Source organism: Carassius gibelio, chromosome B5 (assembly GCF_023724105.1).
Source record: "Carassius gibelio isolate Cgi1373 ecotype wild population from Czech Republic chromosome B5, carGib1.2-hapl.c, whole genome shotgun sequence".
Taxonomy (NCBI): Eukaryota; Metazoa; Chordata; class Actinopteri; order Cypriniformes; family Cyprinidae; genus Carassius; species Carassius gibelio.
The window spans coordinates 14,804,803-14,816,466 of record NC_068400.1 but is presented as its reverse complement, the minus strand read 5'-3'; the positions used below and the strand labels follow the sequence as shown (position 1 = coordinate 14,816,466).

The 11,664-nt window shown below is 35.5% G+C and overlaps 1 protein-coding gene across 3 annotated transcripts; it reads right to left on the bottom strand.

Annotated features, from left to right (window-relative positions):
• Nucleotides 1-882: 882 nt before the first annotated feature.
• pes (pescadillo) lies at nt 883-11,612 on the bottom strand. Of its 3 annotated transcripts, none has more exons than XM_052557320.1 (15): nt 11,439-11,612; nt 10,990-11,069; nt 10,028-10,181; nt 9,042-9,151; nt 7,839-8,010; nt 7,651-7,740; nt 5,643-5,759; nt 5,467-5,544; nt 5,281-5,370; nt 3,822-3,952; nt 3,015-3,140; nt 2,743-2,927; nt 2,515-2,657; nt 1,642-1,809; nt 883-1,284 (listed from the first exon to the last, which is right to left on the bottom strand). In XM_052557320.1, the coding sequence occupies exons 1-15, from the start codon at nt 11,460-11,462 to the stop codon at nt 1,204-1,206; spliced, it is 1,749 nt and encodes a 582-aa protein (XP_052413280.1). In that variant the 5' UTR covers nt 11,463-11,612; the 3' UTR covers nt 883-1,203. The 3 variants fall into 3 exon arrangements, with proteins under 3 accessions (XP_052413280.1, XP_052413281.1, XP_052413282.1); XM_052557321.1 differs by having other exon boundaries at nt 2,515-2,654; nt 11,439-11,611; XM_052557322.1 differs by having other exon boundaries at nt 2,515-2,651; nt 11,439-11,611.
• Between the last annotated feature and the right edge of the window lie 52 nt (nt 11,613-11,664).

The following is an 11,664-nucleotide window of genomic DNA, read 5'->3' as shown; positions in this document are numbered from 1 at the left end:
GTAGCCTAATAAAGCAAAACTTTTTTTTTTAATACGACCATAACGGTTGTGTAAGACATAAATAGGTCTAATGCAGTAGTTTCGCTTGTGCTGTGAAGACTTTGCCAAAACATAAAAAAAAAAAAAAAATTGTGACATTTGTGGTTCAAAAGGTACATTCACATTCCGGACGGACTATAATACATCTAGGAATACATAAGAGCAATACTTTCAAGGTTACATGATTTACTGGTTGGTAAAGTTACCGTCGTTGAATCCAGCTAAAATCTCTGAAGGTCTAGCCTTTAACGCCATTTTGCATTGGGAAACAACTTTTCAGCAGCAGTGAACTTAAAACCCTCATCTAAAGCCACTTTTTTGTTGTGATGTCCAACATAAGAGTCTTCAGGGAAGGGAGTGTCAATGGTTTTTTCACTTAGAAATTTGACAATGCGAATGATCTCCAGAAACCCTCAGTACACACTAGACTTCTTTGTCCTTGGATATCAAGACCTATTTACATGAGAAACTAAACGGCTAAACTCAAATGAGAGACTTTTTAATTTAGAACAACCATGGTGGTATTTACTTGATCAAAAATACAGCAAAACAGTAACCTTGTATAAGTATTATTGAAATGTATAATATATTTTTCTATATTTTGAAACATATTTCTTTCCTGTGATGCAAAGCTTAATTTTCAGCATCATTACTCCAGTCCCCAGTGTTAAACGATCCTTCAGAAATCATTTTATTATACTGATTTGCTGCTCAAAAAACATTATTAATATTGAAAAGCCATTACACTTTATTTTCAAAAACGTGCCTTACAGCTATTTGCAATGTTGATATGACAACTTTTGTCATCAGCTCTTTTCTAGTGGATTCTAATCGCACCTGCAATTCTTTAAAAACTTTCTTTATTCAAGTTAGTACATTACAAATTTCACAAATTTGAAACATGCAGACAGATTTTTTTTTTTTTAAACTTTTCATTAAAGATAATCATTATCTTATGTTTATTAGATGTCAAAGACAGATAAGAAATCCAGAAAAGTGTCACTGAAACCAGTTCGGGCAAACTTAAAAGATACATGGAGTTCAGTGAATCGTGTACAATTTCCATTAAATGATGCAATGAGTTGAAACGAGAGAAGAACAATTCTCAAAGTCTCTCAGCAGAGAGAAAATGCTCAAGAAACATTTCAATACATGTAAAAAAAATCAGCACTTTTTCTTCTTCGTCTTCTTGTCGGCTTTGTTGGCGTCATCGTGAGCTTTCCTCTTAGCTGCTAGCTTGTTAGCCTGTTGGAAGGTGTGCATTAGATTCATGAACACTGAATTCTGTCAAGGTCAATGAAGCTGAAACAATGAGCCAAATGTAGGTCAAGCACCTTTTAAAGTGTGAGCTGTGAATGACCACCGTGTAGGGCATGGTAAGCAAAGGGTTTGTTTTGGTGATTTCAAATTTCAACACTGACTATCAGAAATTACTTACCCTGCCTTTAACCATAGCACTCATTTACAAAAAAACAAAAAACTAATGCAATAAAAATAACAAAGAATCAAAATGAAGTATTATCCTGAATCAATCTTCTGGTTAGATATAGCATATAACATTGAAAAACGGCACTCGATACATCTATTTCCAAGCAAGCTTACCTCTCTGACATGTCTCTTCTTGCCAAACATGATCTTGTCATAGAGGTATTTCTCTCTCTTCTTCATCATCATAATAGCCAGTCTCTTCTCCTCTGCCTTTTCCTCTTGTTCGGTGCGCATGCGGTTCTCTGGTTTGACTTTTCCAGGGGTCACCTTCACTGACAGACTCTGAGGGAAAACCAGCAGACTTTTATATTTTACATATTCCTCCACAAAATGTTTTATGACATCACGTTGTGTAAATCACAGTTATTACACACCGACTCCGCAACTTTCATCACATATATCACAATATTTTTAAGAACTATCATGATTCACAATTTTATCACAATTCATTGTCATGTTGGTTTTACTATTTTGGAAGTTGTGTGAGAATTACAGCCTAAATAATTTCCCTATTATAAAGTCAAAGCCTTTCAAGGTAACAACTGAAAGTTGTAAAGGCCCCAGTATACTTCAAACAAAGTTTGTTTTTGCTCTTCGTTTCAGGGCAAAAAGAAGTTTGAAAAGGCTGAATGATGGTATACTGTTAACGAACCTTCCAACCCCCCCACGCTGCTGGAGGTGGGGTGTAGATTCATGTAAACAGGACTTGTGACGATAGTGCATATCCCCCAAAACACAACAACTATGAAATTATGTAGTGCAGGCGTTTAGGAGCCAAAGCGAACTGCCCCACAAAGTTTGCATTGGTGAGTCGTTTTGAACGAAAATCTGTTGAGGCCTGATTCTGTTCGCAATGACATCATATCAGTTCGTTCTTCATTTTCGCTTGAAGTACACCAGGGCCTTAAGTCTGCAATTTTTGTGCCACTACACAAACAAGCAGCAAAACTGCAAAAAATTACTTCTGCAAACTTAAAACCATCTTACCTTTCCCTGAGCTCTCTTCTCCTCCATTTCAGCTAAATTAGCTTCATCTTCGGCCTCATCTTCATCCTCACTTTGATCATCTTCCTCTTCGTCATCTTCATCCTCCTCCTCTTCCTCCTCCTCCTCCTCCTCCTCTTCTGCTTCTGTGAACAGTTTGTTTGAGACGTCAACAACCATTGAACAAATCACACACAATCATAAGGCAAGAATCCTTTCATAAAGCCTCACGTGGCTTCTGTCCTCGCTGCAGGGCCAGGAGTTTGAGTTTCTCAGGAGGCACATAATCTCCCTCGCTCTCCTCCACGAACGGTGACAGATGGGGCGGCAGTGTAACTCCCAGGAAATATTCCTCTACGGGTAACAGTATCTTTCCATTTACACAGTCATACACCCACTGGGGCTGGATGTAGTACCTGCCAGGTGGAGAAAGGCATCAAGTACAAGAATATACAGCACATGTGAAGTAGACACTGTACGGATCAGGGGGTTTTTTTTCGGACCTGTTGATATACTGTTTGTCGATGGTGGGTCTGTCCACAATGTGATGTGTGATCGTTTCGTCGGTTTCATCGTAAGTGCTGCCGATGCACAGTGATTTATCCCAGGACACCTGTCCACCGAAACACCTGCACAGTGTACAACACATTCTTATATACAGACAAACAGGTTTCTTTCGGTACATATACAAACTGCTGATGCTCAGACTTAATATTAGTTTTACACATCTTTTATACAAGATTTGCAATTTAACACAAAAATAAAAATAAATTCATAAATCTTGGAAGAGTAAAAAAGAATACATGTATTAATAATCTCAAGACAAATAACAGTCTTTTACACGGCTGAATGACTGCTTGATAAAAGTTGAGAAAATCCATCAATGTTCCCACCATGCTGTAGAAATGATGTCACTTCCTGCATGCCACCGTAGAGTTTTTTTTAAAGGAAATATCTATGTAGCGTCAGAATATGGGAAACGGCTAAACCTCAAGAGATTTGTTAATGAAAAATTATTTTACAATAGGCTGGATATCAAATTTTACAGTCAAATGGACTGTCACCGCTGCATGATTTTTATTGTTGTAATGAGCGGAGATGAGACAAATACCTATTTACTGATCTACTTTTGATTTAAATTATGTTCATTACTAGATTACAAAAAACATCTAAACTAATATCTAGTTCTACCTCTAAAGAACATGGAATTTGTGCCTTCACTTCACACACACACACACACACAAAAAAGAACCCTATTTTAGGGAAAGTGTGGTAAATAAGATGGTGTGATAAAAATAAGTATGTCACACCTGATGACAAAAGCCAGCGATTCCCTGGGAACTTCTCTGTTTAGGAAAAACTTCAGCCCTTCGAAGAGCTTCTTCTGTTTGTTCTGCTCCAGCTCGGTCCTCTCTCTCGCCTCCATTTTCTCCAGGTCTTCCTGCAATTGGAAGTGCATTTAAACACCACATTAAATAAAGAGGACAAAGGTCGTCTGCAATCACGCTGGTTTCATCAGAATGTTTTTTTAACACCTTCAGCGTGTAACCATAGTAACTGTCTCCCTCAGTGAACTTGAAACAGGAGGATACGAAGTCCGTCCAAAACAACAATTAATCAAACACGGGTTGAGTGCTTCACCCACTCACGCTTCGTGAAGTGAGACTAAATAACAAGTGTCTTGTGACACTTTCTTTTAGTGAACTTGACATGTGGATTATTATTGGGGGGGCACATAATTGCATTAATTACAGATGGTTTAGCAAGTCGATAGGAATCGGACAGCTTTGAGTTTGCTACCAAACAGCTGTGCAAACTGCATTTTATGACAGGTGCTCTACAAACAAACTTAGTTCCTTAAACCAAAAGTTAACTTTAAGCCTCCATTGTCTTTACACTGTGACATTGTCATGCTACATTCCCTGCATACATATACAGTTCTATGGAACCAAATATTACCATGTTCATATCCAATTTTATGATAATTCAGTACATATTACAGTATTAAAATGTGACATGGCAAAATAAATAACTATGGTAATGATGACTGATTATATTATCACCATCATCATTAATTACATTACCATGTTCAAATAACCATGGCAATAAAAACTAAAACTAAAAATAATTAAGAACAATAATAATTTTTATTATAATAATCATAATTACTATTATATTTTTATATCTAATAATATTATACACATTAGAAATACTTCTTTATAAATACTTAAAAACTAATGCCATCTCCAAATTAAAGTCATTAATATTGCTATTACAATTAACAACCATTTATAATATTATCAGAGTGTATAATAATAATAATAACAAAGAATATTGTCCAAATAACAGAGACTATTATTATTATTATTATGGTTATGGTTATAAGGTCATGGTAATATAATTTATTAGCTATTGTTATTATTATTAGTTTTTAGCAAATACTACTACAGCTATTTGGACATGGTAATAGAATACATAACGATATAATCAAATATTATTAAAAGATTGTAACAATAATATTAGCTAGTAAAATCTAAAACAACAACAATATAATAATAATAATAACAATTATAATAGTAATCATAATAATCTCCAGATAACTATAGTTGTCATTATTATAAATTATATTACCATGTCCATCACTTGTTTTTTATAGTGTACTGGTTTTAACTATGGAATGTAATATCCCTTGTATAAAGCAGAGGTTATGTTTGTAAGTCACTGCAGGTGTTCAGGATACAGACAGCTGTCGGTCTCTCGCTCGCTCACCCCTTCAGCAGGGAAATGGTCCAGCTGTGCCTCCTCCTCCTCCACTGAAGGTACTGTACGGGCCAGGCTGGCACTTAACGCTGACAGTTTCTGGTAGAAGATGTAAAGACGCATATCTTTAAACACACTGTCATATTTGGTCCAACTGAATGTTGATATGAAAAGAGAAAATGAAACAGTCAGTACCTCAGTATAGCTCTCTGATTCCAGGGCATAATCTTCTTCAAACTCTGATTTGAGGCTGAACTCTCCTTGTCCATCAAGCTAACAAACACCAGAATACAAAAACATTGGAATGAACTGGAATTCTGCTACTGAAAACTAAAAAGGCATTGAACAGAAGCTCATTTGGTGTGTTTTACCTTGGGTGGGTAGACGAGGTTGAGGGTCTGGTAAAGGCGGAAGTTGACGAATCCAAGCAGCGTTGTGTAGAGCTCTGTAAAGGTGGCCATAACTCTGTAGTCCACATCTGTAGGGTGCTGAGGAGAGCAGGGACAGGGGTGTGTTAACAGACATTAGAAAACAATCTGTTCTATAGAAAGACCTCAGCATCCAGAATACTGCGAAACATAGACACTGTTAAAAAGAGCAAAGAGCCATTCGTTAAAAAGATTTTACATGGCTTAGTAGTTGGGTAACAACTGCAATATACTTAAAACAATTTCAATTCCTAAATAATAATAATAAAAATAATCAAATTAAACCTCATTTGCTCATTTGGTGTGTTGCAAATCCTATTTGTGACAATAACTACAACTAAAGTTAGGAATTGGTAAGATTTTAAAAATGTTTAAAAAAAAAAAAAAAGTATATTATGTTCACTAAGGTTGCATAATTTGATCAAAAACAATATCTAGGGCTGCCCTCGACTAAGGATTTTACTGTTCGACTAGTAGTCATTCATTTGAAGCATTAGTCGACTATTCACACGTGTATTGATAAACCATTTAAAACAATATAATGAGTCTTTAATGGCTTGCATTGCCTAATAAGTGCTCAAGCACACATATAAAGCATTAACATTATAATACTTTGATAAACGAATGCTTTCTTTGTCTTCAGATTAAAAGACTCATCATCTCCACAGTAGTGATGCACCTGTACATTATTTCATACAGATTCATCTGAGGAATAGGCTGTTTGTTTTCCATTTGAATTAGTTCATTTGAAAGCAGGCATTTCACTCTCAATAGATCTATTTTTAATGTAAGGCAATGTAACTGAGGTTCACAGAGACCGAGACGGCAGAAAGCGCATCCTGTTTGCTTTCATTATTTTACAAAAGCATGTTTTGTTGTTATTGCACGTGCTCACAAATAAACATGTTTACAGATTTAAAATATTACTTAAAACATTTCTTGTTATTATCAATGTTGAAAACCATTGTGCTGCTCAATGTTTTTGTGGGAACAGTGATACATTTTTTAATTCAGGAATATTTGTAGAATAGAAAGTTCAAAATACCAACATTTATCTTTAATATTATGAATGTCTTTACGGTCACTTTTGGTCAACTTTTGTCCTTGCGGAGTAAAAAAAATAAATTTTTTTCTCAAAAAATAAAAATAATAATATATATATATATATATATATATATATATGATGAAAAAATATTTTACTAATTTCTGAACAAGCCTCAATCTTAAAGGGGGGCTACAATGGTGTTTTGTGTATTCAGAATTGTTGAGTGTTAAAGAGATGGATTCTCACGCTAAACATGGCCAAAGTTTAAAAAAATAATTTAGAAGAATGACTGAGAATTTCCGTGCCGAAAATCTTACTTCCAGGTTATAAGTTTCAAGTGTTTTTTTTTTTTTTGATCGTGGATCTAATAATGACATAGACGATGGTGGAACTCCTTATATGAGCATTTATCTCGGAAAAGCGCGCCTGCGCAAACGTTTGCCAGAGGAGAGCACACATCAACACGCTTCATTGGGAAATCATCGGCAATCGGATTTGTTCCAGTTGTCTCCAAATAAGTGTTTTTTTGGATGTGAGGGAAAGTTTACCGTATTCAGCTTCCCCAAGAACCCAGCGTTATACGAACAGTGCATGCGGTTTGTTTTTCCGGGGTAGCAACGGAGTGTAGCAAGTGCGTTTGTGTGTTCTGGTCATTTGAGTGACGAATGTTTTATAAACAAGGCCCAGGTCGACGCTGGATTTGCACATCGTTTGCTATTAAAACATGGAGCCTTCCCTGTGATAAAAGACCCCATTTATGTCAGTACAACTGCATCAGATTTCTGTCTTTTGTTGGAAATCAGCACATATGTGAATATATGTTAATGGAAACAATTAAGATGAGATAAGGTGAAACTGTGTATGTTATGTACCCTTTAAAAAAATATATTGTATATTTATACTCACATCATGGGCAAACTGATATGGTATGATCCATGTGATGGTTTGTCCCAGAACCTCAGCCTGGTAATAAATACCTTTAATAGAAAGAAAAACCTGAAGAAACAAAAATATAATCGTTAAGAGATCCACAAAGCGGAATCATTTAATCAGCCTTTAAAATGCACTTCTTTCATAGCTTATGTTTACAGTACCTTTCTCAGAGACCGTGAGGCGATGATGTAGTTCATCCATTCAATGCTAAGTCTCCGGCACAGCTGAATTGTCTGAACGTGGCATTTTCCCGTGCGAGCGAACGTAGAAAACAGAAAACACATAGAAAGGGCATCATCTACATCTCGGACAGCATCAATGAACGTGGGATACCTGGAAAAACAAAGCTATTTTAGAAACAGTAGGTGACAACGACAGATCATTCATAGAAAAATGGAGTAAGCTACTCAATGTGGCTACTGAGCAAAATATTTTAGCACAATTCAAGCTAAAGAAGCTAAATTGGGTGCCAAATATAGGTGACATATGTTTAGGAAATATAAGTCTGACTGACAGTTTTGACTGACAAGTAAGAAAACAGGAATGAAAGCTGAACTTGTTGAGATATTTCATGGTGCTTTTAATCGAAAATAAGTTATAAACTGCAAATTCATGTCCATTGTCAAGTACTGTAATATTTGCTCAAGTCATATCAGTAACATGCCCATAAAGTAATATTTTTATCAGCAAAGATGCATTAAACTGAAGGTAAAGACATTTATATCATTATAAGGATTCCATTTTTAAAAATGCTGTTCTTTTGAACTTTCTACTCATCAGAGAATCTAATGGAATCTAATTTCAAAAGAAATATGAAGGATCATGTGACACTGAAGACTGGAGTTATGATGCTGAAAATGTAGTTTTGCACCATTCTACATTTAACAATGCATTTAAACAGGAAATAGGTCTTTCAAAGTGCAATATTTTTTTCAATAATATATTACCATTTTACTGTGTTTTTTTTTTTTTTTTTTACCAAATGCAGCTTGGTGAACTTGCATCTAAAGCGTGAAAAAAAATCTTATTGTCCCAAACTTTTGAACAGTTGGGGAAAAAAAACCTCACTTTCCTAAATTCCCAAACCCTGCTGTAAACGGAGTAAATTGGACGGAGAACGAGACAGTCAGTCTAGCCAAGATAATTAATGTATCATATTCTTGATATTCTTGTGACTTTTTGGATTCTCATAACTGATCTGTTTGTGGACAGGGACTGAGACTCTTCTCGTACTGATAATACTGTTTGGACACAAATAGGTGCTTATCACATAACACTGTCTGGACACAGAAAAGTCATTCCCAGCATGTTGATGTTGTTGGGACAGAGAGTTGAAGTGCGCCCCCTGCTGTGTGTTCTCTCACCTCTCCTTGACGATGTGGTCCAGTTTGTACGCAGGCTTGTTCTCTTTCATTCTCTGCACTCCGCTCCACTCAGCTTTTCCATATGCTTTCCGCAGTTTCCGCACAAAAATCTACAACCAAGGGAATGTATAGTCAGCATACAGATTGTCCCTCAGTAAAAAAAATAATATCAGAATTTAATCTAGGATGTCTTGTTTTTTATCTTTAGAACTTTTAATAATACTTAATCTTGCTATTGTAATAATCAACCAAACCATGCGTTTTAATGTTTTAATGATTTTTCACAGAGAGAATTGCTAGCGTGTCACATGCTCTGTTAGATCATGCAAACGTACAAGAAAATTTTTTAAATTAAAGGACAAAAGCTTATTCCTTAAAAATAAATAATGACCAGTTTTCATAGAGGAAAAAATAAAATAAAAAAATTCACAGTTATAAATAAAACTTTAATAAAAAAATATTTTTCTCACCAATTTCTAACATTTTGTAATGTTATGTCACAATTGGTAAGCAGGTTCTTAACTTAATTTCCTACCATAATTTCTTTTTCTGTAATTAGATAATGCTAACATAAAATATGGCAACTACTAAGCAGCTAAGTGAAATGAAAAAAAGTGTAAATGCTAAAGCTATACAAAAAAGGCTAAATAGAAATGTAAAAAAAGATTTTTGTTTTAAAACTTTGAATTTAGTTATTACAGAACCAAAACAATTAAAATAAACTTTAAAAGTATATATTTCTTTAAAAAGTTGATATTTCTCTCTCTCTCACTTTCAGCTGCTTTCCACAGCAAATCATCTGCATATTTCTTTGGCATATATTTTACATTGTCATTGACACTGTTATTAACTAGCAAACCAGTATTTTGCCTCCACTGTCATTTAATCTCTGGCTTGAACATGAAAAAGTGATCAAAATGATACGGATTATAGGATACAGCTCCAAACACAAAGCAGCATCTAGCTTTCCTAAAGCAAATTCTCACCTTGTACTCTCTGAACTTGCCAACGATAGGCTCATGCAAGAGGAAGCGGATGTCTTTCAGCAGGTAGAAGGTTCTGGGTGCTGTCGAGCCCTTGTTGACCTTCTTTTTGTGTTTGGGTTCATGAGGATAGATCCCTTTCAATATGCATAACCGCCTATTAAATGTGAAGCATGTATTAATTCACAAACACCTTCAGTATTTACATCTGTTATCTCAACTGGTGGTTCACAAACAAACCATGGAAGAAATAGTAAACATAAATAATAAAATGCAATTAACAGCATCATTGTACATTTTTGATAAGATAGCAAAACAAAAACATCTGATCTTTTAATAACTTTTAAATATCCTTTATACTTTTAAAGCAACACTATGTAAATTTTGGCGCTCTAGCGGATAATAAACAGAACTGCACGCAACCCGCGGAAAAACATTCTAACCGGAGCAACTTCTCCAAGTTTATGTCTATGGCGAATCACGCATGTGTTCATGTGTTACTCCGCAGCGGTGACGAGCCGAACAGGTTAAATAGTCCAAAAATTATAACTTATTATAAATGTACCGTAGTGATTTGGGATAAGACAAAAGGCAGTTTTGGTAGGTTAATTTATGATGTACTCGCTTACAGAAAAAGTTACATAGTGTTGCTTTAGTTAAAGATCATGTTCCGTGAAGATATTTTGTAGATTTCCTACCGTAAATATAAGTTACTTCAAATTATTGGACAATCTTAGGCGATTTTCTTTGTATTTTTTTTAGCACCCTCAGATTTCAGATGTTCAAATAGTTGTATCTCGGGCAAATATTGCCCGATCCTAATAAACAACCATACATCAAATGAAAGCTTATTGACCCTTATGATTGGTTTTTTTGCCAAGGGTCACATATAAAGTATGAGGTACGTAAAAATACCAAAACCCCAGGACAGAACACAAGTGAAATGCTTTGTTTTGTTGACCAACCTGAAATCAGCCAGACTCAGACTCAGCTTCTTGCGGGCTTTATTCCTGCTGATATAGTTAGTGGCTGATCCACTCTCATACTACACGAGAAGAAATGACAGGTTAGAAAGTGCTTTGACAAGCGGGAATATGCAGAAACGACACACGTATTTCATACGGAGTCGAGCCTTAAGATGATTTAGACTTAAGAACCCTTATTTCATTCCTCTAATGCTGTAAAGTACCGCTCAAAACAGCTGCAATGAATATTAAAGTTAGACAATTCTAGTAAAAATGATGCTGTGGTCATTTAAGAATCTTGTACATGTTTATCAAATGTCATACAGAAAACACTGTTAAATGTTTAGAGAATAGTAACATGTTTAAAGCACGCATGTCTTCAGGGCCCTGCGCTCATCAGCCCTTCGTGCTTTGTTTACCGACAGTTCTGCTCTAAATCACTTTCTTACCTTCTTCTTCTGTAACCCGCCCATTACAGCGGAGTTTGTTTTGTTCAAACCTTAATTAAAATCTATTGCTAGTAAAAGCAAATCGATCTCAGCACAGATCCAGTCGTAACGTGCGTCTTCCGAACACACGTGTTTTGTGTGACGTCCGTCAGCCAAGGACCCCTTGAATCGAGGCGCACGAGTGAATGCCTGTATAGAAAGTTATAAACGTGTTGCAATTACGCAC

What these genes read in the sequence shown, in the direction of transcription:
- pes (XM_052557320.1), bottom strand. Translation starts at nt 11,462, where the DNA reads ATGGGCGGGTTACAGAAGAAGAAG. An exon ending in CATATCAGTTTGCCCATGAT is followed by an intron (nt 5,760 to 7,650) that starts GTGAGTATAAAT and finishes TGCTCTCCTCAG; the next exon opens with CACCCTACAGATGTGGACTA. An exon ending in TCGCTGGCTTTTGTCATCAG is followed by an intron (nt 3,141 to 3,821) that starts GTGTGACATACT and finishes TACACTGTGCAG; the next exon opens with GTGTTTCGGTGGACAGGTGT.